Source organism: Lindgomyces ingoldianus (genome assembly GCF_010093535.1).
Source record: "Lindgomyces ingoldianus strain ATCC 200398 unplaced genomic scaffold BDR25scaffold_2, whole genome shotgun sequence".
NCBI lineage: Eukaryota > Fungi > Ascomycota > Dothideomycetes > Pleosporales > Lindgomycetaceae > Lindgomyces > Lindgomyces ingoldianus.
Window position 1 is genome coordinate 2552142 of NW_022985163.1, and position 23647 is coordinate 2575788.

A 23647-nucleotide genomic window follows, 5' to 3' on the forward strand; every position below is an offset into this window, starting at 1 on the left:
CGACTCCGACAATGAGACCAATTCACCTTTTGATACTAACCACAGCCCTACGAGGTATGTCAAATCCACGTCCTAGAATTCTCAAGCATTGACTAATTATGCTTTGTGAACAGTTCCTGAACTACAATGAGTACGCCCCGTCCACGACGAAGCCCAATGAGAGCGAATTTCGAGACTGACGATGAACATCAGCGAAGGGAACTTCCAGCTTTGGCAAGCGCCACAACAAGACGCACACCTTGTGCAGGCGTTGCGGTACGTTAAGACACCATTCCTTCAACTCTGCAACGGCAAGAGGAAGAAGTATTTGAGGATAGTGGGAGCTCGAGATTGATGGACATGTACTGATGGGAGATATCTACAGGTCGTCGCTCCCTTCACATCCAAAAGCACACCTGTTCCTCATGTGGATATCCTGCTGCTAAGGTCCGCAAGTGTATGTATCCCCGAAAGCCTCCCTTTGCGAGGGATATGGAAAGGGTGTTGGATTGACACTTCTTCAGTCAACTGGGGCGAGAAGGCCAAGCGAAGGAAGACCACCGGTACCGGCCGCATGCGATACCTCAAGCACGTCTCTCGCCGATTCGCCAACGGTTTCCGAACGGGCGCACCACCAGGGGCTAGGGGTCCATCTACTGCGTAAGCGACGCTGAGTTGAGATGAGTGGAGCTCGCTTGGTGTGGATGATGTAGCCATGGAAGTCAAAACAGCAGAAGCATGATGGGGAGAAGGTGATTTTCACAAGCAAATGGTATTGCTCGGGGCGTTACTTTGCTCTCTCTCCCGGTTAGCTTTCCATCCAGATGGGGCGGGTCAGGCTTTTGCGGCATAAATTAAGGAAAATTTCATCATGCTCTGTCAAGAATGAAGACATGGAACTTCAATAATTGCACCAAATTGCGCTGGGTAGAACTTGTTCGGTGATGCTGATGCGTGATAGTAGCCTCTTGCCTTGATGCAATGTTGAAGATACAACAGGGTACTAAAAGCCGAATGTCCTTCCCAGCATCCTCTAGATCCATCCCAGCTTCTCAATGATGACGATGCATAAAAACAATTATTCCTAGCAAATGGAATGACGAACACACATCAAGTTATACAAGGCCTAAGTCTCCTCCTATTCCCTCTAAATCCTTATCTGCATTCCCACACCAGACTATCCACCCACCCTCAACAACCTTCCCCTGCCCCCCTCTCAAACACCCTCACCGACCCATCCCCCTTAACCAAATACAACAATTCCCTTCCCTTTGTACTCTCTTCATCTTCACCCTCCAACATCCCCAATACTAGCCCCCCACGAACCCTATTCTGGGTAACCCCAAGCACCCCACTAACATCTCTCGCAACGCCCGTATCCAGCACCCGACAACTACAGATCCTAGTACTCATATGCGCGAGCTTGACGAGGAGATTATGTTCATCGATTTCGAGTGGGGAGGAGGGCGAGAGGAGCGGGGTGTCGGCATTGAGGTGGACCAGGATGTGGGATGCAGGGTAAGGGGGGTTGGTTTGAAGGGTTAGGAGAGTGGAACAGAGTGTTGAGGAAGTTAGGGTGGAGGTAGATGGGGAGGGAGAGGTGGCGAGGAGGATGGAGGGGGAGTCGAGGATGAGGAGGATTTTCTTTGTGGTGGTGGAGGGTGGCTGGAGGTATGCGATTGCGGATGAGATGGTTGATGAAAGGGGTTTGAGATCGGGCGATGTGAGGGTGAAGAATCCTGGTGTAGTAGATGTATTCGGTTGGTTTTTCGATGTCGAGTTCCAAGTCGTAGTTGATGCCACTACTGCAGCCGCTGGGTCCCTCGCTGGTGTCCTCCCAGGTGGGCCCCTCACCGGAACTATCGACTGCGGTGTCCTCCTCACCAATCCTTCTGCCGTCTTCGCTATCTGTGGTATCCTCTCCACCTCGTTCTCCATTTCCTTCTCCCCCTCCACCCGGGGAAGGAACATCCCCGTCAACCCATCAACAAACGCAATCCTCTTCGCCATCATCAATCTCTCCAAATCCAACCCCCCACCCTTCCTTCCCTCACTCTTCCAAAACTCCCATTCCCTCACCCAACTAACCAGTACAACCGCTGTTTCTTCTGGTCCATCCGCTCCATTCCCGCCTTCATTATCGGATTTGAAATCAGTAGTCAAAGCATCGCACAGGAACCGAATGATGAGCCAATTCGCGCTCGCACCCAAGACGCTTGTGAGGAGAATGATCGAGTCGTCTTTCGGAAGTCGCGTGTATGGTTGGAGAAGCGGAGGAATGCGCGAGGAGGGTAGCATTGTGAGAGGCATGCTGGTAGTCGACTTGAACTTTTGGATATGTTAGATATGTTATCGATAAGGGCTTCGGATCGAACATGACTACATCTCACCTCATCTTTTTTTGTCGTCACGGCTCGAGAGGATGGCTAAACACAAATTTCATATTTTTTTGGTTTTTTTTTAACCCGCTGCACCTCCTAGCACATACAGTGACAACGATGTCGAGAAATTAGGAGTCTAGTCCTACTAATCATCTCTTCATCGTCTTGAAAGCACCCCTCCAATCTCCATCCTCAAACCTAAATCCATTATGGAAACGCGAAATAGCCATCCTAGGGTCATCAGCCCGGAAGTATGAGCAGGCCCAGTGAGAGGAGCTGCTGAGATGAGCCGCTGAGATGGAGCCTGTAAAGCCACTACCACCATAATCCCATTCCCAATTATTATTTTTTGGAAGATTAAGTTCGTCTTTCCTAACTTTCTTAAGCCCACCCTTCCTCGCGCTAGCCTTATCCAAGACGGCGAAGCCTATCCATTGCCGATAGCTTCTTTTCTGGCACCTTGACTTCCTGTTCGTCTCCCTCGTCTTCAGTTTGTTCAACCGGTTGAACTGGTTTAATTAGTTCATTCTGTTTGCTTCCTTCTAGGGTTAAATCCTCTGAACTGGCGATTATGCTTTCTCCTCCACTGAAAGTTTCCATATGGACATCAGCTGTATCACCACGATACGACTTGTGAATATCCTCTGAATCTTTTTGAAGTACCTGAGCACCGCCACCTCTAGAATGAGAATGAGTAGGTTGCTCGGCTCCAGCTGGGCCAAAGTCGAGCTTCAATAGTTCTCCGTAATGCGTAACTCCCTCGATCGTCTCAATGTCTACGACTCCTAGTTTGAGGTAAGCGTCTTTCTTAGCTTTCTTCGAGACACCTAGAAGAGTCCTGGCAGGCTTCCATTGACTCCACGTCTTACCACTGGTGGCTATTTCCCCCAATTCATAGACGAAGAGCCAAGGGAAGCTCATGAGAGGCATATGTTCCGGATCCATTTTGCGGAACGGGATGTTCTCGCCCCCAACGACCTTGCTCATGCTGCACTCTAACAGTGCCGCTTTCAGCTCTTGGGCAGTAACGGTGTACATAGCCGCAACGAAGGGAGCCATGCGGGTGAAATCAGCTGCACTAGTCGCCCCGGCTGCTTCACGGCATAAATCACGGAATTGTTGTTTTAGGGCGTTAACAGTCTTGCCAAACTCCTCAGCAAATGTGTAATCCCGGGCCTCCTGGTTGTGCGAAAGCACAAAAATTGACCAAGCCTCAAATTCTGTACGAATAGAATGTTTGGCCATCAGGCGCCGTAATGAAGAGTCATATGCAGACTTGATGGAGGCAGCGCTCTCTAAAGCTTGGTCATCAAGCTCGAACGCATTTAGTATACGTGGGTCGAATTGATTCTCATACCGAGGCTTGAAATCAACAAGCTTGACTTGATCGAACAATATCCCCAAAACGTTTGTGGACTTATAGATCTGCTCCTTGGTCCTGTACTTGGAGTCCATGAAATGCGGCCACTTTTTAGGCTTAAGTTCAGGCCCCATTATGGCTGGGATTCCGCTCTTTGGGTAATCAACAGCTTGCGAATGTAGCTTTGCAAGCTCCAAGCCTTTTGTATGGTTAGCATACTTACTTCAGGAAGTTTTCTGACTACTCACATTTGTCGCTCCGAGCTCCTGCCTCGTTAAAATCTGCCTGAGCTAGATGGGAGAGTGCGATCCTAGCTAGGCTATCATTCTTGATGTAGGTCACAAAGAATGCCATGATGTCTTGGATTGTGATCGTCCCGTCCTTTTCATGCGACTTATCTGGGGTGAAATCCATCGGAGGCTCGTTGATGTCTTTCGGTAGGAAATCACTATCCCACATGACGAGATAATCATCACCATCCAAATCGCCACCAGAACACATATTAGCTAAGTCTCTATCCCCAGTCTGTGGAAGGACAACGACATTTTTGAGATGATGGAGGTCTTTGACATCAATAGCCCGAACCACACGGATGTCACCGGCGTGGAGGGACGGGTTACGGGCGAGGATGCAAATGCCTTGTACAACCTTGTACCGGCCTTTATGTTCAGGATCGGATATCTGAATGAAGATTTCAGGTAGGCTGGCGAGTTTCTCTTCCCTGCTAACTCCTTCTCGAGACTGAGTGTCGTTATAGTGCCCTTGAAGTTTGGCAGTTTCATCCACGCATCCCAAGACAAAGGCCCCATCATCGATGGCAATCCTAGCCTTTTCTTTCAGGGATTTGATATGAAACGCTCTCCAAAGCTCCAGTAAAGACATCATGAAAGGGTCTCTGCTCCTCATGAATCCATGTAATATCATCTTGGCCATCGTGAGGGTAGTCTGATTGAAGTCAATGTTTCGTTGAAGCCTCTCGAGGGCTACGCTCTCTTTCTTCGTTGCCCTCTCGAGATAGTTTACCATGTGTTGTTGCTTCCTGATGAAATTGTAGTCAGGAACACCCAAAGTTGAGAGAATGATTATGAGCTGTCGGTTGAAGCAAGCGGTCGCAAACGCTGAAGCGCGGATGATTTCCAGACCTTCCTGTTTAGTTTTAAACTTATATTGGCTAGGTCGGGTATGAAGCTCGGGGCCAGCTAGCTTAGGGTCCACTGCAAGGACGCCTTTATATCCAGCTAAACGAAACTGGTACAGCGATGGAGGGTCGTCAAACGGATTCTGAAGTCCAAGTTCTTGGGCTGCCATCTGTGCTACAAACAGCGACAGCTTCCCAACCCCATCGGTAAAGATGTAACCATTCCTTATGATATCAGGAATCTCCTTCAGTATGAAATCCCGGCCTGGGCTCTTGATGGCGCGCGTGGTCGAGAAACACTGTCCAATGCGAGCTCCGTATTTGGCCACAGTCTTGATGTGGTCAAAAGAGCCCATTGAGCTGCGGATATCGTCTGCATTCAAAGACGTTGTTGGAGCAAAGAAATATGCACCGTGCTCTCTAAACTGCGAGTTCCCGAAGGCCAAGAATTGATAGAAGCGACCGGCCACGATGATCCCTTGAGTCATTGCATGTTCAATACGCTTGAACAGTGCCTCAGATCGGTTGTCTCCTTGGCTACCGATGCGGCCTTCCGTTTTCTCATCAGAGAACTTGACGCGAAGGAACCGATCCGCATCTCCGTTGAATTTCCGAATGATGCGATTTGAAGTCTCCACGACTGGCGTTGCAACATGTATCATCGTCGGAGTGATGTTCGCAGTGCGGGTGAGAACGCAATAGCTGGGTATTTTCTTTGCTAGTTTGGTCTTGACGTGAATGTGGAAGATCTCCATTGGGTCATAGTAGACAGTTTGTTTGTCTGCGACTATTTCGAGGATGTGCTGTGCTTCAGCAGGGACCATGGACGCAAGGCGCTCAAGGAATGTTTGTGAAATGTTGTGTTCTTTAAGATAGCCGTTCGTTAGGCAAACTTCCAACTGGTATCGGGTCGGGAAACTCAAATGAACTTGGCTTGTAAGGAGGTCGTCCAATGCCGATGGCAAGGAGGAAGAGCTAGGCCGCAGATGCTCCGAGGAATATTCCTCCTCTAACGATGTCCAGAGCGGAGGAGTTGCTTTGCCTACAAAGGTGTAGCCGACTTGGTCTTTGATGAGAACACCATGGTCAGCGAGGGCGGCTGTGAACTCTTCAAACTGGGAGGATGCAAGGGCAGAGGGAGAGAACAACAACTTATAAATTGTCCATCGCCCTGAACGGATTAGCGGTGGCTCTATAAAACAATTCATGGTATGAGCTTACCAATGTTGAGGATTACAGAGTCCTTATGATTCATGATTGGTTGGAATTCCATACGACGCTTAGTCTTGTCATCTACGACGTCAGTCTGGCGGTACCAGGCAAGCCAATCAATCCAAGTCCGCTCCGACTGCTTGAAGGTCTCGTGAATTTTCTTCCGCTCGACTTCTTTAAAAAATCGCGGTGGTGAGTTGAAGGGGATGATGAGCGCAACTTGACCAGTTTTAGCATCGGGAACCTTATAGATATGCTCGAGAAGAGAAAGAGGGAGTTGGAATCGATATTTTTGTGTCTCCTCATCAACCTTTAGAGGGAACTTAATGTCAATCACTTTCCGCTTCAGGTTGAGCATGACTTGAACCTCATTTTGCCCCCCAGTTGTGAGCATTGTCATCATGCTAGTGTCTCCGACTCGGAGGCCAAAATCGATTGAATTACTGAGGAGAATGTTGACTTCTTTAAATACTTTCGAAGGATCGACCGGGCTTGGGACATAGAATACTCGAGGTGGCAGTACCTGAACCCTCACGGGCACATTAGCAATGTTGATAGTTCTGCTGAGAAGGTTCTGCGGTGGCAGGGGTCTAACCACGTTATCAGTAAAACCCTGGACGCTGTGTAGAAAACCTACTGGAAGATAATATAGACTACGCTGTCTATAATCCCCGGCTGCATCTCAATCCGCACAATGTTTCCATATTGGGACAAAGCTTTGTGAATATCAAACGTCCCGGCGGTTCTAGCTACGCCGAGAATACGCATCCTGAGTTCTTGGCTATTGGCCCAGTCCTGCTCCCCTCCACGAATGATAGATCTGTCGGGTGCTGGTTGCCTACTGGTTCCATAGTCACTGCGGCCTTGAAATATGGTAGACGTCGAAGTCAGAGATCGTGGGTTATTATAGTATTGCCGTCCATTGTAGCCTTGACTTGGGATAGGACTTCCGGCTGGTGTGGATGGCAGAGACCCTGATCCACGACTGATATTGGATGAGTGGTAAGTGAGCCGTGGGGAATGTCGGCTGGGGCAGTCTGGTTGGTCTTGTCGACGACGACCTAGAACCGTCGATAGTGGTTGCCCATTTGGGCTCGTGTTGAGAATCGGACGGCCGTGGTTGTATTGCCCACCAAAACCTGAGCTGCAGCGGTCGTTGACTGATGTATTTGAGGAGGTACGTCTCTGCCCAGCCGGTGGGGTGCCTTCACTCCCTCCACGGCTGCGCGTGTTTTGCATCTCGTCGCTAGACAAACCTCCAATATTGAAGGTGAAGTCAAATACAGGCTGGGCAGGCGGTTCAAGAGCGGCAGGGTAGGCCGCGTGATATGCCGTAGCTGCATCGGCACTCGAGTCGGCCCAGCTATATAGTGACTCCATCTTTGTAGGGGCGCTTGCCTACGCGGCGAGTTCTGGTGAGTTGCTCTGGTGAGTTGCTCTGGTGAGTTGCTTTGGTGACGCTGCACAGACGAAGGCGGTGAGTAGCAATGGAGGAGATGCGGTGGTGGAGTGACAGTCGGTGAAGGGGGAAATCGGTTTGACTACGGAGTCGTTTGGGAAGCCGCGGTTGCTCGCTGGCGTCACTGTGAAATGGAAGGAGCTTGAAGACGCCTTGCAGGCTCAAAGAAGCGGTCAATTTTCTCAAGCTTAACTGGCGAGACAGTTTTTGGCGGGGAGGATGCCGAAAGGTTGGGAAGAGGAACTACGTTGGGTGTGACAAACAGTTTGAGGATTGGGAGAATGGTTGTTGTCTGGTCTCAACTCTAGAAGCAATCTGAGGAAGCGATGGCCCTAGAGAAGGTCGCAGAGCTGTGCTCACAAAGTGGTTGTCGGTTGTTTGAAGAGCAAAAGCTCTGAATCTGGAGTGCCAAGCTGGAATTTGACTGAGAGGCTGGAACAGTAAAAGAGGTCCGAGGAGGAGTAGCTCGGAAACAGCGCGAGGTATATTGGCGATGGAGATTGAGCGGGGGTAAGCCTACAAATTAATGACACCTAGATCGTCTGAGGTAAAGGTTCGGCTCAGTTGATTAAATATAGTGTGAAGTGATGGACTGACAGTAGTGATATAGAGATGATCACAATCTAACTTGGTGAAGAATTGACTTTTGAACAAGAAAATATTGCGATGAAAAAGCTAGGGAAAGACTTGGTATTGGGGTTGCCGCGAGAAAACAAAGCTAATTCCTCACCCGAAAACTCCTGACACCATAGCTTAGTAGAGCAAGATGAACAAGATGAGTTGACACCCGCCGGGTATAGGAAATTTGTCCACCCTTACAGAGCAGGATTCTTACACAGAATAAACGGTCATGCACAAGCAACTAACTGCTGCCTAACGTGTCAGACCGCAGCTGTTCAGTAATCTTAAATTATTACTAGACTTATTTCATGGGGTATCTATCGATTGCGCCGTCTGGACTCCAACACTGATCCCAATATCCAATTCCATACAAGACACGGAGTAACCCAATGAAGTCCCTTGGCTAGAGCGTGGGAGCGCTAGGTCGGATTGTGCATATGGCACGCTCTCATCAAACATTCTGGAAGGCTATACGATCCGGGAAGCCACCCCTAATCCAGCCGCACTATCCGTATACGCTGATTCATAGTTCTGTTGTCTCTTCAGCCTCCTCGTCTGGGTCTCTTCCAGTGCCAAACGCGACATTTCCGGGCGAGGACGGGGTCGTAGCGAGAAATCCATCCACGTCAAACAGAGCCTGCCCGGTCGACTGGAAACTGCCTCGCCTCTTTCCAAGCCCTTCCAAGTCATCCTCTTCCTCATCCTCCGTCATTACAACGCCGACCGTCGTATGCCGGCGGTTTGGGGAGACAGCTTTCAGAGCGGGTCGCTTGGTAGGGGAGAGTTTCCTAGGGACCGACTTTGATCCAAATCCGATCTTTTGGCTGTGTGGTGTATGTATGGTGGGTACCTTGAAGGTAGCTCGGGGTTTGGGGCGTTTAGGTGTCGATCCATTCTTTGACGAACCCGTCGAGTTAAATGATGCATTTGCCGAATTCTCAGTAGCTGTGTTAGATATGGCCTGCGTGCCTGCGTGAGCAGCTTCATGAGTAGGAAGTGCGGATTTCCGACGCCGATACTGGCGAGGCGTCGTGGGGGGAATTGGTTTAGTGTGGGAGTGCTCTCCGGAATACATGGGCCAGGAATTGTGTAGAGGGAGACCCATAGATGCAAGAACTCTGCTCCGTAGAGACCTGAGCTCGTGAAGTTCCTGGTCCTTTTCTGAGCAGACATCTGTAAGTTTTTGGACCTCCAACCTGTCAGCTAAGGTTGGGTTTTGGGAGTGGATACCGACCTTGCTCTCTAGTGCGTCGATGGTGCTCTGATTGAGCTGAACTTCCCGTCGGCCAGCTTCAAAGGCATCCTGAGAGTCCTTGACAGATGCGAGGGCTTTTTGTAGCTCCTTGTTAAGACGATCGTATTCCTCCGTGGCCTATCAATAATGAGTACGAGCTACCCATGAGGCGTGAAGTGGAAGCTCACCTTGGTTGCAGCCGCTTCCAAGTCATTTTTATATCTTAATTTAAGATCTCTCAACCTCTCCTCTGAAGAGCGAATCGACTCTTGATGATGAACTTCAAGCTTTCTTAACTGGGCCGTGGTAATCTGAAGGTCTGTTTCAGTGTCGCATAAACGGCTTTCCAGGATATTTCCGTCACTCTCAAGTTTTGTGATTCTGTCTGCTTGTTGTGTGATAATGTGACGCTCTAATTCTAAATGCTTCTCGGACTCATTGAAGCTGGCTTGAAGAGATCGATGTAATTTATTCAAAGATTTGAGATCCTTTTCTTTTTCTTGTGTCTCGTCCTCCAAGTGCCTCACTTCCCGGCTCAGATTCTCAATATCCTTGTCTCGTGCTAAGAGAGCTTCTTCGTTGAGAATGATTGTGGATCGGTATTGTAGTTCTTTGGCATTGGACTGTTCTTGAGCCACACGCAACGCTTCGCCCGACTGCTTGTTGGCGTTCGTATATTCTTTCTTCAATTCCTCGAACTTGGCAGATATACCGTCCTTCGCACTTTCAATGCTGCTGAATTCGGCTTCGAGGCCGTCAACATAGAGTCTCTGGTTTACTGCCTCCGTCTCCAAAGTTGTCATTTGCGCACGGAGGTGGGTTATTTGAGCAGTAAGCTCTTTTACTCTTGCCCTCTCCTGCTGGAGAGGTTCTTCGACGTTTTCGCACCTACTCTCTAGCTCTTGACAGATTTGTGCCACGGACCTAATGACAGAGTCACGTTGGTAGAAGTTTTGGCGTTCAAGTTCCGCCCCGAGGCGTTCTCTCCAATTCTGCTGAGAAGACCCTGTAGATGGCGTGCATTCCTGTTCAAACAAAGAGAGAGGTGAATGTGTAGGAGTGGATGTCGAGTGTGAGCAGCGATCAGAGATGTGTACAAGTTGCTGTTGTTTACTTATTAGAGCCTGTGCAAGACTCTGTGAAATCCCTGATTCCGCTGGCATAGAAGACAGAGCGGAAGTAAGAAACATGGTGACGGTATTCAGTTGAAGTTTTCGGCGTAGCAACATGATAGAGGTTGTACAATGCTGCTCGCCAGCACCTCCGAAGATGTCGTCTTGGATAGGTTCAAGAAACCGCTGCACACTCCCTTGAAGTTCGCTCGACGACAGCGCAAGCAAGATTTGAGACCGTATGGGTGCAAAATTCTGGACTACATTTGTAAGCTCCTGAGCTAATACAGTGAGACTCAGGATTTCAGTCGGCGAAGAAGACTGAATGCAGATTCGAATTGTCTTAGATAAGATGGCCTGCAGTGTTGACTGTCTTAACTGGGCCTATTTCGAAATCAGATAGTGCATTGCCGATAAGTGGAGACAAGCTAACAGCAAACAGTGGTAGAGAAATTTGCAATGTTTGTCGTGAAGAATTCGCATCCGTTTGAAGTCCGGCTACTTTTAAGAGGGCTTCCTCGTACTGCACAACAATGTCAAATGGGAGGGCATTCTCTCCCACGATCAATGCGTAGAAACAGAGTGCCTACAAACTAGTTCAGTAAACTAGAGGACTGTCGAAGTTGGAGACGCACCTCAATTTGAACACTCGGGTGTATACCTTTTCGCAGAATTTTGGTGGCTAGTTTGGGAAAGCTGTTCTTTGCAAGAGCACTGCTGCTCGGCCAGCCTTGACGAACATCCTTTGGGATGAACTGCATTGTCCTAATGGCAATCTTGATGCACTCGACAGCTTCAACATCTGAGACACCCACGCCTCCTTTCGTCGCCCAAATGACGCTGAGGTACGTCAAATTGATGGTTTTGTGTAGCCCACTGGCAGATCCAAAGAGCTTGCGGCCGGATATTGTACTCCACTCTCGCGTAGGGGCCACATTGGGGGTATGGATTTCAGAGCTGGTGAATGAGCTCGATAAGTTGGCGACTTCTTGAGGACGCTCTGCAAGAATTATGATGCCAAAACACCAGAGCAGAAGCATGGAATTCGGTCCTGTAGAGTTCGAGGAGAGAATTTGGCAGAGCTCTTTATCAAAAGTATGCCTTGCCTCGGAAGGCAGCAGAGTGAGGAGGTCTCTACATGCACCATTGAGCATGCAGTAAATCGGCTTCAGAGTACGAACCTCCGGTGTCTTGATAGCTCTCTCGAACACCCGTAGAAAAAAAGACTGCGCACCTGCAGGCAGTGGCACGGCTTCAGGAAGAGGCTTTGAAAGCAACAGCACACAAAGTTCGCTGGACTGGGTTAAAAGTGAGCTTGGGGAGAAAAAAAAAGTAAAACTAAAGCAAATAGACATTAGGTACGTTCCACGACGCACGGTGTCGTGTGCCATGTATCTTCCCCTGTTTAGAGGCTGCACTTACTTCGTCGAAGTCGTGCTGAGAAGCATTTGCCTTTGTGAGTAGGGCTGTAAGAAGGCCAGGATGTTGAAAGAGGAGTTTGTCTCGAAATTCGGAGGAGTGACCTGTCATCGCATGATTAGCTGCATGCAGCTTTGTCGAGCCCGACTGGGGGAGGTGGAAGCGATCTCATACAGAGAGACTGCAGAATGCGCAGCGTGTACGCCCAGAGGGGTAATGCTGCGGATATGATTGCAGCAAGCTTTAGAATGGCACAGGGGGGCCGATCAAGGATGCACTTGCGTACAGCAAAGCCATTTGCACGGGCGAGGATGTCGGCCAATTTCTGCGCCCGCATGTCAGCATGAAGGTGTCCATCGCCCAAGTGCATAAGCTTTCAATCATGTGTTCTCGTCGTGCAACAGGTGGTAGCACCAAAAGTCTGGGGCAGAATGTGGAGAGTGAGGAGAGGGGAGGCGTGTAACTGACCGTTAACGAGGCTGGATACGGACATGCAATGATTCTGGTCAATTCAAGGGACAGCTCCGTCTCGGCGTCGGCCATGGTGAAGCACTGTTTGCGATCCGCGTACACCGTATGTTCGGGAGGGAGACAGGGTGCTTTGTCTGTCGGGCGATGCCCAACGTCGACATTTGTTTTTCGCGGTGTTGTTGGCCCTGACAACGGCGCGAATACGCCGCTTCTGCATGGAACCTGTAGCAGCGTCTCTTGTACGACGTTGAACACCGCATCGCACTCCCTGGTCCCAGCGCGCTCAATGTTCACTGTCCACGTTAGAGTTGACGTCAGGCCGTTAACACCTCGCTGCTGCGCTGAGATTTCGAGGATGGTCACGCTCTGGAATAAGGAATGGTAATATTCGCGAAACCCTGACAGACTCATTGGCCCCAAAGCACACTAAGCTTATTGCCCTCCTCGTGGCTGCCAATGGCCGCAGTCCGACGCACGTCACTTCTTGTCCTGCATGCCGCAGAACGTCTCTAATGTCTTTGGACGACACCTTTCACACTGGCCTCCCCCGCCGCCAGCGGCTCGTAACCTTCTACTGCGGGTCTGCGGTATTTTTTCTTCACCGTCTCCGAGGCCCAGGCGTCATCGACGGAGGTTTTCAGCGGGATGAGGTGGAGTCGTGGCGTGCGCTGGGCAAGAGTGGTGATAGCGGGACGTCCAGCCTGGAGGTTCCCCCACACTCTCTCCAACACGAGCGTCCCGGACTCACACTGCCTGACAGGGCCTCCAGTTTTGAGGGGGTAATGTGTACTACTGGCGTCCAATGTGACCACTGGGGCGTTTGAGGAGAAAGCAAGGGAGGTAGAAGATGCTCACCCCCTTGCACAGTGCACTTCCAGGACGTCGCCGCGGATGTGTGCATTGAAGGCTCGTAGCATGGGAGCCTCAAAGCCATGGTCAACGGTGAAGGCCCAGCGCCCCCTGGCAGAGCGCCTCAGGACTTCGATCCCCGCTCGATCAGGAAGTCAGGTGCAGCAACATGGCGGCGCAAGAAAGGTACAGATCCAAATCCACAGCGGCGGTCCTGGAGTGCGAGGAACGGGACGCCTCGTCCGTGCTGTCACGCGACAACCCCAGGATGGTTGACGAGAGCGACACGCACAAATTATCACATCATCTCGTCTCCACGACACGCTGTGGCTCTTGTTCATCCTAAGTGCGCACACTTGCGATTGCCATCATGCCTTTCCCCGCAATTGCTTTTCCTTCTTCAATTATCCCTGCAGCTGATCATGCAGCCCTTTTTCCTTGCAATTTGTTGCATGAGCCGACTTTTTGGGGCACACGAGCCGGGCATGACGGCAACTTGCTCCTCTGCCACTGGCTGAGCCCGAGCTGTACAAGCAACTGGGAGCTTTACTGCGGCCGTGCCTGTGCGTTGGCTCGCGTTGCGTTGCAAGCGACGCTCTAGGAGTGAAACGCGCCAACTGCGTTTAGACACAAATAATAGCTTTGTCTGCTCCCCGCTCGAACTACAGTGCCATCAAACTACCTCTACTACAAAATGTGTAGCGGGGTCTGCGTTGGTACTGTTATGCTCTCCCCTACTTCTCTGAACTTTCTTATGCGGCCAGACTGATGGCCATTGCAAGCAGCTACAAGAGCCATTTGCTACTCCAACCCTTAAAGGCTGGTGACAGCCTCTGACCCCCCCCTAGACTCTAGTTTTCGCCATGTTCCGCCGTCCAGCGTCGCGATTGAGGCAGCTGGCCTCGCCTCTGCTGGGGCGGGGTGCTCTCCGGGCGCAGACGAGCACAGCCGAGCAGACAGCCAACCTGAAAATTGGACAGAAGCCTTTTTGGACCTCAGGCCGAGTCCTTCTCTTCACAGCTTTGACGGGTTCTGCAGCCTACCTCTACGGTGTCAACGATGATACCCCGCGATTCCGATTCCCCTGGATCAGGTCGTTAATTCCCCGATATGCTTCGAAGACGGAGATGGAAAAGGTTGGCTGCAAGAGTATCGTTTTTAGTAGGTCCAGATACTAATTGTCTCACACAGGCAATTGACGAGTTGAGGTACTTGCTGGGAAGCGATGCTATCAGCACCGACGACGAAGACCTCCACTTACACGGATATTCGGAGTGGTCATCTATCAACATTGATCAGCTACCAGTTGCTGTGGCTTATCCCAAATCTACGGAAGAAGTCTCCCAGATTGCCAAAATATGCCACAAGTATAAGATCCCGATGAGTATGTTTTCTACAGGATCTCCACTCAAAACTTCTCCCGACTGACTTTCTCTATAGTCCCCTATTCTGGCGGATCCAGTCTTGAGGCTAATTTCTCTGCTCCGTATGGGGGTATGAGCATTGACTTCTCCTTCATGGATCAGATCATATCCTTGCACGCAGACGAGTGAGCGGAACACACTTTTTGGCTTCTGGACGCTATGGTTGACAAATGAATGTTAGTATGGATGTCGTCGTCCAGCCCTCGGTGCCCTGGATGAGCCTCAACGAGGAAATTAAAAATTCTGGCCTTTTCTTCCCTGTTGATCCGGGACCATCAGTGAGTTGTTAATCGAAGCCGCTCGGGATACTCGAGAAGGCACCCCGGCTCACGTGTTGACAACCGATAGGCTAGAATCGGCGGAATGGTTGGAACTAGCTGCAGGCAAGTTCATTTTGCGGAATATTTTTGAGAAACAGGGAGCTGACACCTGTCAAGTGGTACTAATGCCGTGAGATATGGTACGATGAAAGATTGGGTTATCAATCTCACAGTGGTACTTGCAGATGGCACCATAATCAAAACTCGTCGACGTCCTCGGTATGCTGAATCCTGGCGCAAACTGAATTCGAGTTTCAAGCAGCTAACCATTACGTAGCAAGTCCTCCGCTGGATACAATCTGACCAATCTTTTTATTGGCTCGGAAGGCACCTTGGGTTTGGTGACCGAAATCACTCTAAAGCTTACAGTCATACCGCAAGACACTAGCGTCGCCGTCGTGACATTTCCCACTATTCGCGATGCTGCAGCGGCGGCAGCAAAGGTGATGCGCGCAGGGATACCTGTAGCTGCGATGGAGATCATGGATGAAGTTCAGATGGCTGTGATTAACAAGGCTGGATCCACCGCAAAAAAATGGAAGGAAGTTCCAACCATGTTCTTCAAGTGAGTAAACGTAAACGCCTATAGTCCAGTAAGAGCTATAAGGACTAATAACAGGCGACAGGTTTTCTGGGACAAAAGCAGGGGTGAGCCTTGACCCTGAACGGTGGGATTTCCTAGAATGGAACTGACTGCATAAAAGGTTCAAGAAAACGTCCAGCTAGTTAAGTCCATCGCGAGAGCGCACAAAAGCGGGGACTTCGAGTTTGCCATTGATGCAGAAGAACAAAAGACCTTGTGGTCGGCAAGAAAAGAGTCCCTGTGGAGTATGCTTGCCTTGCGCAAAGAAGGTCATGAAGTGTGGTCGACAGATGTCGCGGTACCGCTTTCTCGGCTTCCAGACATTATAGGTACGAAGTTCGCGTGGAGATAAATGGAGACAGTTACACTGATGAGAAATATAGAGGTATCCAAGAAAGAAATGGATGATCTAGGTCTCTTTGCAAGTATTCTTGGCCACATCGGAGACGGAAATTTCCACGAAAGCATCATGTACGACAGTAAGAACCCCAAAGAACGTGCTGCGGTCGAGAAGTGCATCAAAGATATGGTGAATCGTGCATTGGAAATGGAGGGCACGTGCACTGGAGAGCATGGTGTTGGACTCGGGAAAAAGGACTCACTCATGAGAGAGCTTGGTCTCGACACTATCAATGTCATGAAGAGCATCAAGAGCGCTCTTGATCCACACTGGCTGATGAATCCAGGAAAAATCATGGACATACCAGCATAATTTGCTGGGTCGAGTGCGGAAGTTTCCCTTGGTTGGATATTCTCTTCCAGAGTATCAAAATCCATTGCATCGGGTGGCCTTGGTCGATTTGAACTGCATAACGCCGCGGGGATTTAGATAGACTACGCATCCTTTCCAATACCTTTTTTTTTTTTTGGCGGCTTTCAAGCCCCTATCTGATACCGAAAGCGTGGCATGTTGTGCAAAGCCATGTTGATGATGATTATATAAATTTGCATAGACCGGCCTGGATTGTGTTGTGGCAAAAATTCAAGTCCACACCCCGCCACGAAACACCCCACATCCGTCATTTTTCAGGCACGAGGTCAAGAGATCTCCATTGACTCAGAGACACCATGTCTTCGCCAACAACCATGGATGCTGAACATTTCACGTCGCACAATCGAAACTTTCTCAAGAAGAAATGCGGTGAGTTTCTATTCCCAATTGCTTTAGGTAAGTTTCTTGCCTGATTGAAGCTCTAGGTGTGCTTGGGGCGACAGGCTCAGTGGGTCAACGCTTCATTTTGTTGCTTGCTCTTCACCCGCATTTGGTTTTGCATGCTGTTGGGGCGTCTGAACGATCGGCTGGGAAGAAATACAAGGATGCTGTCAAGTGGAAGCAGGCATTGCCATTCAATGACCGAATTGGTAATCTATTGGTCAAGAAATGCGTTCCGGAAGAGTTCAAGGAGTGCGACCTGATCTTTTCGGGCTTGGATAGCGATGTGGCGGGAGATGTTGGTATGAAGCTGCCTTGATAATACTGGAGAACATTGCTGACTCCTGTTGCAGAAATGGCCTTCTTGAAAGCAGACTTCGCAGTATTTTCCAACGCGAAGAACTACCGCCGAGATCCATTGGTCCCGCTCGTCGTTCCTACCATCAACCTCCATCATTTAGACGTAATCTCACATCAAAGGAAGCACTATGGACTACAAAAAGGATTTCTGGTCTGCAACTCGAATTGCGCCGTAATTGGCATCGTAATACCATTCGCGGCCCTACAGTCGAAGTTCGGGCCTGTCGATCAAGTTTCCGTGGTCACTATGCAAGCCGTTTCCGGAGCTGGCTATCCTGGCGTCAGCAGCATGGACATTATCGACAATGTGGTTCCTTTCATTTCTGGCGAAGAGGACAAGCTTGAGACAGAAGCACAGAAGATCTTGGGCAGTGTCAACAGTGAAATAACTGGCTTCGTGGATCAGCCAATGAGGGTTTCCGCGGCGTGTAACCGCGTACCTGTTCTCGATGGACATACAGCTTGCGTATCGCTCCGTTTCCAGAGGCGACCACCGCCAAGCGCGGAAGATGTCAAGCAAGCGATGAGAGAGTATGTTTCTGAGGCTCAAACCCTCGGATGCCCTTCAGCTCCGAATAAAGCTATTGTCGTGATGGATGAGCCAGATAGGCCGCAACCTAGGTTGGATCGCGAGACCGACAGGGGTTATGCTGTGAGCGTCGGGCGCATAAGGGAGGATGAAGCGGGTATCTTCGATATCAAATTTGTTGCGCTCAGTCATAATAGTAAGTTAGCCTTCAAGTGACTGATGTCTTCGAGAAGCTAACATTTCCCAGCTGTTATCGGAGCAGCGGGATCCTCGATATTGAATGCTGAAGCTGCTGTGCTGAAAGGGTTTGCATGAGTACACAGAACGAATGGTTGAAAAAAGTGCTTCAATTACTAGTGCAAGATACCAATGGCTAGAATGCTTGGAATTATAATACGTGCTAGCATGCGTGAGGCCTTAGATGCTTTTGTGAGGCCACTGAAGTGAGTCTGGAAAGGCGGCGTAGGAGGACGTATTTTCTACCCAGTGGCGCCAAGTGCCAGCTGAGTCAGCTGCCCACAATTTGGCGAGACATCAAAATTGCACCACGATTTCCCACGATTCAACCAGCAAGGACCTCTTCTTTGACCACACTCCGTCGACACAGCCGCCATCATGGGTCGTGGACCGTAAGTGACCCCGAGTCAATATCTTACAGCAGTTCTACTCCCAAATCTTCCTCATTTATAGCGAAGAAAGCACGGTCATTGTCTCAATCTCACTGACATTGCAATACAGAAAGAAGCACCAGAAGCGCCTTAGTGCGCCATCGCACTGGCTCCTCGACAAACTGTCTGGTATGGAACGAATCTTCAGAAGCTGGCTACTCTTCAGCGCAAAATTGACAATTCTCAGGTGCCTATGCCCCGAAAGCCTCCCCAGGTCCCCACAAGCTTCGCGACTGCATGCCCTTGGTCATCTTCCTCCGAAACCGTCTGAAATATGCCCTCAACTCTCGCGAGACCAAGGCTATCCTCATGCAGCGCCTCGTCAAGGTTGATGGCAAGGTCCGCACTGACTCAACCTTCCCTGCCGGTTTCATGGACGTTATCACAATCGACAAGACAGGCGAGAACTTCCGCCTTGTCTACGACACCAAGGGCCGCTACACCGTCCACAGGATAACCGCGGAAGAGGCACAATACAAGCTAGGCAAAGTCAAGCGTGTTCAGCTTGGCAGGGGTGGAATTCCCTACTGTGTTACGCACGATGCGCGAACGTAAGTTTGCCGCCTCCGTCAGCCGTTGGGCACAGTTTGGGCAAGATGCTTGAAGGAAACCTTTTTCACATCAGGCATCCGATCAGGCTCTAGCGATGTCATGAAGGAATTTATGCTGAATGTGCGTACAGGATCCGGTACCCTGATCCTGCCATCAAGGTGAACGATACCGTCAAGATCGACCTCGCCACTGGCAAGATCACCGATTTCATCAGGTTCGATACTGGTGTTATTGCCATGGTCACTGGTGGCCGCAACATGGTAAGCCTGTTGAATATCATCAATCTAGGCTGAGCCTGACAGATGTAGGGTCGTGTTGGTGTCATCACTCATCGTGAACGTCACGACGGAGGTTTCAACATCGTCCACGTCAAGGATGCCGTCGACAACGAGTTCTCCACCCGGGAAAACAACGTTTTGTAAGTTTGAGAAAGACTGGATCTACAGAGTCTCGACTGACGTGATTGACAGCATCATCGGCCGTGAGAAGCCATGGATCAGTCTGCCCAAGGGCAAGGGTGTCAAACTCACTATTGCTGAGGAGAGGGACCGCCGTCGGGCACAGGCTCTGGCTGGCCATTAGGTGTGAGGTGAATGAAGCAAGAGGAGAAGCAGCATCTAAACGGACCACCTGGGTAAGAGAGCTGTAGTGTGGTCTGGACATAGGTTCTGTCTAAAATCAGGCGTTGGTCAGTCGTGGGGAAGCTTGATGGGGCTCTAGCTTTCTCCATATCAATGAAATATCACAGCAGAATCAAACAAATGAGCGCATGAGATTGCCAAGTGATGCAGCGGGACTTCGGGGATCACGGGGGATCGTAGTACCTCACAGACAGTGTGTGGCAGTGGTGGGAATCTTTTATTGCTATTTTAGGGGGGGTTTTATAGGTCCGAAACGTCGCGGTTTGCAGAAGAACGATAACGGGAGACGCTCTAATGCCCGCCAGTGTCAGGGAAGAGGTCGAAAGGGGCCAATGGGAATGCTGGAGGCGGATGGCAATTCGATGAGCCGGGAGGGATCTGACACAGAGGCTCTCGTCAGGTTGAAGTGTTTGACGTAGGGTGAGTGGTGGCGGTGCGAGGCGCGCCCTGTGCGATTTGGTGTGTGGAATTAAGGGCTAGGAGCATTGGCTTTTGGTTTTTCGCCTTCGCCTTCGCTAAGAAAGAGATGAGATCGGCCTCACAATCAGGAAAGTTGTCACGACTCGAGAGCACGACGACACGATTATAGCTGCACTGGGGTGCAGGAGGCGAAAGTGTGTTATCTGGTCTGCGATAAATCTTTGGTAAAGGCGTCGACGAGCCGGCTTCGTCAACGGCAGTGGCTTGGACTCCCATTGGCACCATTGGCTGCCGTCCCGTCCACCGCTCGCTCGTTCGCTCGCTCGCCAGCCAGGCGCCTCAGGCCCTCAGAGGTCCAACTCCAACCCTCCACTCGTGCGTCCCCGCAGTGAGCTGCCAACCTTCAACTGCCCTCCACCTGCAGCCTGCGACAGAACGACGACGAGCAGGCTCTGACGTCGCCGGTCCAATGCAATTACAAGCATCGCTCGCCTTGTTGAATCCGTCGCTCGTTTCTCCGCCGCGCCGCCCCGTTTGCGACCTGTCTCACCAGCGTAACTAGCCGTTTGCGTACCCACGATCGCACCCACTCCGCACCCAGCACGCCCTCAACACCACCCCAGAGTCTTGAAGACCGGTCTCTGGCGAGCCGGTTCTTCGACCAAGACTCGCTCTATTCTTCGCCATCATGCTACGGCCGGCCACGCCCTTATCGATCCTATTTTTCGCCGCCTTCGTCCTGCTGCTTCTGTCCACTCTCTCGACCCCCATCATTCGCGGCATCCCGCTCGCCACCTTTCAAGGCGTCAACTTTGGCGTCTTTGGATATTGCGACGGCAGCAAATGCGACGGCCCGCGGATAGGTTACGACACCGGTATGTGTTCAGGAACACCAACCCCCAATGCACTCAGCATCAACGACGCCCATCGCTAACCTGTCGATTGCAGATGGCCTATTTGCTAATGCCTCTGACTCTGAATTTTCGCTGCCGTCAGCGACCCGACACTCGTTATCCTCGATTCTCATCGTCCATCCGGTTGCGACACTCCTGACGCTGGTATGCTTCTCCCTCGCCGTTGCCGCCCACTTCCATTCTCCCGCCCACTCGCCTCGCTACCTCCTCGCCCTCCTGATCCTCACGTTCCCGACGCTCCTCGTCTCGTTGCTAGCTTTCCTCGTCGACATTCTGCTCTTCGTTCCCCATGTGGCATGGGGTGGATGGGTTGTATTGGCGGCTACTATCATCATTGTTGCGAGCGGAGTGGTCACTTGCGCCATGAGGCGGACTCTGGTTAGTCGCAAGGCAAGGAAGAAGCGGATTGCCGAAAATCCAGATATGAATGGGCAGAACTACTTTGCCAATCGCACCGCGACGCAAGATGTCCTTCCAAAAGCGGAGTCTCCACCGCCGTTGTCAGGTGATACCGTGACCTCGGGACCAGACAAACTACCCGGATTTGCGACCTATGATATGCAGAATCAACATCTTCAGGATGACATGACGCCCCTGAATCCCCGAAACCCTTCGCTTAAGACGAATAGCAGTGGTGGGAGAGACGGCCCGGACCGTTCCCAGAATCCATCCCGTGGCCCTTCAGGCCGTGGACGGCAGCCAGTTGATCAGTATGGCAACCCCATTCCGCTCATGCCGAACGATGGGTTCGCAATGCAGAATATCCCGCGCATGGGACCGCCGCGCATGGGACCGCCGCCAAACAGGGGAGGCCCGCAGGTGTATGGCCGTGGCAGAGGCTATCCGCCAAGAGGAGGGTTTGGCCCACCACCAAGAGGAGGATTTGGCCCACCACCAAGAGGAGGGTACGGTCCGCCACGAGGAGGCATGCGAGGACCACCCCCTCCAGGCTGGAATGGCAATGGAAGAGGAGGCATGGGCCCTGGTCCAATGCCTGACCCTGGAATTGTGGGCCGAGGCCAAAGGGGACCTCCACCAGAATACAGCAATGACTTCTATGGCCAGGCTCCACCGCCAGGTCGTGAGCCCTCACCGTATGGACAGAGAGGCGTGTCGCCAGCTGTACCCATGCAACCGCCAATGCCAATCGGCCAAGCTATTGAAATGAATGGCCGGTCAGGTACCCCTTCAGTGACCCCGAATCAAAATTACGGGCTGCGTGAAAGCGACGGGGATGTTCAAGGCATGCTTGCGCTGCAGCAAGGTGGATTTGAAGCCCAGCCGCCAACACGACGGCCCTCAAACCCCATGAGCCCAACGAGTAACTACTCGGGCGAAGAGTAAGATTGGTCTCTTTTGTCTAGTTGTCTAGAATGGTTCATGTTTTTAACCTTTCGCAGGGATGCATATGTTCCACCTAGAGCCAATTGGAATCAGAACATGACCAACCCGTCGGATCAGACACTACCCACTAACAGCAGTAACAGCCGTGGTCTCTCACCAATTCAGGATTCTCCTGTCGAGCTACCCGCTCAACTATCTACCATTGGCGTACCGAATAACGATCCGAGAAGCTCTAACTATTATGAAGACGTAGATCCCCAATTTGCTGAGCCTGTAAATAGCAAACCAGCTCAAGCTCGACTTCCATCCGCCTTGGTTCCAGGAGGCCTTGCCTCTTCCAATCCCAATCGCCTTAATATCTCCAACCCTTCCCTGAACACAAGTGATCCAGCTCTGCGCCGCAACTCTTCGTATGAGGACATACCCGATGGATCTCGCTCACCCGCTGCTTCGGAAGCCTCCCACTTTACCTCGGTCTCACAGCGAGGCATCAATCCAAATTGGAGGCCCCCACCGCCGGGTATGGGTGGGCCACCGATTCCGGGGCAGTACGGACCGTATAACGCCCGGCGGCCGATGAGGCAAGAGGATGTAATCCTGGAAGCCAATGCAGCCAATCCGGATTTTGCGGTCCCAGGAGCTGAGTTGGGACGAGGTAGAGGACGAGGAAGAGGAGCTGCAAGAGGAAGAGGCGTGCCTGGCCCCTCCATGATAAATGGTATGGGCATGGGTAATCAGGGACGATATCCCGGGGCTAATGCAATCTAATGCTGGTGTCGATTGAATTTGGGATCTACAAACGATCTCAAACCGGTTGTCAGAACAGGCCTCTCCATCTCGAGCTGCGATCTGGACATCGCTCGTAGCCACTCTTTCCAATCACGACCTCGATACCCTTATTATCCTGTTCTTCGGCTATCATGATCAGTGCCGGCTTTCCCGTAGACATCTGTGTCATTCTCCTGCTTTCTTGGGGCCATTGGATTCTCAAACCTTTTCGAAGATATGGATATCACGATTTTTTGCATTCACTTCTGTACAAAAGTTAGCCTGACGACCAAAAAGGCCAGGACGATTTACTTACTCCTCTTTTTCCCCGCTCCCAGGACCGGACCTCCAATAGACACGGTGAATCTTCCTTCATGAACGAGCGAGGCTTCGTACACTTCCACACTTGCATTGCTGCCAGTCTATTATAGATTGGAGAATGCGGACGTATGTTTGCATGAGCGTTCAAGTCTTGCGATTCCTACCTGCATCATGGCATTCTCTGTATATACTTAATTTGTAGTCTGCAGACTAGCTCACTTTTTAGAGTTGCAACTGCGATGGATGGATATTCCTGTCTCCAAACTTCCCATACTTTTCTTGGGCTTTTTGGTGCCACTGATTTCCATCATTCATTTTTTCCTTTTGGTTTCCAGTACCATGGACTCTGTCCGGGCTGGCCGCATTTCAGTTCAGGCGGCAGGCATCATTTTGCGGTTTGCGGCTGTAACTCTAC

At 50.9% G+C, this 23647-nt stretch overlaps 8 protein-coding genes across 8 annotated transcripts; 5 read left to right on the top strand and 3 right to left on the bottom strand.

Annotated features, from left to right (window-relative positions):
* Positions 1 to 20: 20 nt before the first annotated feature.
* BDR25DRAFT_277058 (putative 60S ribosomal protein L37) lies at positions 21 to 890 on the top strand. Its single transcript, XM_033687590.1, has 5 exons — positions 21 to 54; positions 114 to 130; positions 193 to 255; positions 365 to 436; positions 504 to 890. The coding sequence occupies exons 2-5, from the start codon at positions 127 to 129 to the stop codon at positions 641 to 643; spliced, it is 279 nt and encodes a 92-aa protein (XP_033554129.1). The 5' UTR covers positions 21 to 54; positions 114 to 126; the 3' UTR covers positions 644 to 890.
* Positions 891 to 1170: 280 nt separating this feature from the next.
* Positions 1171 to 2277, bottom strand: BDR25DRAFT_321690 (uncharacterized protein; the record flags this gene model as incomplete). Its single annotated transcript, XM_033691983.1, has 1 exon — positions 1171 to 2277. One exon carries the CDS (start codon positions 2275 to 2277, stop codon positions 1171 to 1173), a length of 1107 nt encoding a protein of 368 aa, XP_033554130.1.
* A 491-nt stretch (positions 2278 to 2768) lies between these two features.
* BDR25DRAFT_331071 (RdRP-domain-containing protein) lies at positions 2769 to 8807 on the bottom strand (the record flags this gene model as incomplete). Its single annotated transcript, XM_033692594.1, has 7 exons — positions 8522 to 8807; positions 7537 to 7653; positions 6708 to 6999; positions 6080 to 6660; positions 3969 to 6029; positions 3230 to 3919; positions 2769 to 3187 (listed from the first exon to the last, which is right to left on the bottom strand). The coding sequence occupies exons 1-7, from the start codon at positions 8607 to 8609 to the stop codon at positions 2769 to 2771; spliced, it is 4248 nt and encodes a 1415-aa protein (XP_033554131.1). The 5' UTR covers positions 8610 to 8807.
* Positions 8808 to 10726: 1919 nt separating this feature from the next.
* BDR25DRAFT_45253 (uncharacterized protein) lies at positions 10727 to 12776 on the bottom strand (the record flags this gene model as incomplete). The annotated part of the gene is made up of 5 exons (XM_033698588.1): positions 10727 to 11082; positions 11132 to 11794; positions 11919 to 12019; positions 12090 to 12240; positions 12384 to 12776. Coding segments are annotated over 5 exons (1551 nt in total), but the record flags the coding sequence as incomplete, so codon positions are not given.
* Positions 12777 to 13851: 1075 nt separating this feature from the next.
* On the top strand, positions 13852 to 16448 carry BDR25DRAFT_251931 (D-lactate dehydrogenase mitochondrial precursor). Its single transcript, XM_033686150.1, has 10 exons — positions 13852 to 14371; positions 14427 to 14619; positions 14676 to 14784; positions 14841 to 14937; positions 15008 to 15042; positions 15097 to 15198; positions 15257 to 15544; positions 15606 to 15627; positions 15684 to 15891; positions 15946 to 16448. The coding sequence occupies exons 1-10, from the start codon at positions 14099 to 14101 to the stop codon at positions 16272 to 16274; spliced, it is 1656 nt and encodes a 551-aa protein (XP_033554133.1). The 5' UTR covers positions 13852 to 14098; the 3' UTR covers positions 16275 to 16448.
* Positions 16449 to 16648: 200 nt separating this feature from the next.
* On the top strand, positions 16649 to 17919 carry BDR25DRAFT_321694 (aspartate-semialdehyde dehydrogenase; the record flags this gene model as incomplete). The annotated part of the gene is made up of 4 exons (XM_033691984.1): positions 16649 to 16703; positions 16760 to 17017; positions 17069 to 17800; positions 17852 to 17919. The coding sequence occupies 4 exons, from the start codon at positions 16649 to 16651 to the stop codon at positions 17917 to 17919; spliced, it is 1113 nt and encodes a 370-aa protein (XP_033554134.1).
* A 261-nt stretch (positions 17920 to 18180) lies between these two features.
* BDR25DRAFT_300274 (40S ribosomal protein S4) lies at positions 18181 to 19586 on the top strand. The gene is made up of 6 exons (XM_033689337.1): positions 18181 to 18233; positions 18343 to 18401; positions 18460 to 18823; positions 18955 to 19084; positions 19133 to 19242; positions 19295 to 19586. Exons 1-6 carry the CDS (start codon positions 18220 to 18222, stop codon positions 19404 to 19406), a joined length of 789 nt encoding a protein of 262 aa, XP_033554135.1. The 5' UTR covers positions 18181 to 18219; the 3' UTR covers positions 19407 to 19586.
* Positions 19587 to 20229: 643 nt separating this feature from the next.
* On the top strand, positions 20230 to 23193 carry BDR25DRAFT_45324 (pali-domain-containing protein). Its single transcript, XM_033698590.1, has 3 exons — positions 20230 to 20760; positions 20834 to 22139; positions 22200 to 23193. Exons 1-3 carry the CDS (start codon positions 20574 to 20576, stop codon positions 22909 to 22911), a joined length of 2205 nt encoding a protein of 734 aa, XP_033554136.1. The 5' UTR covers positions 20230 to 20573; the 3' UTR covers positions 22912 to 23193.
* Positions 23194 to 23647: the final 454 nt, after the last annotated feature.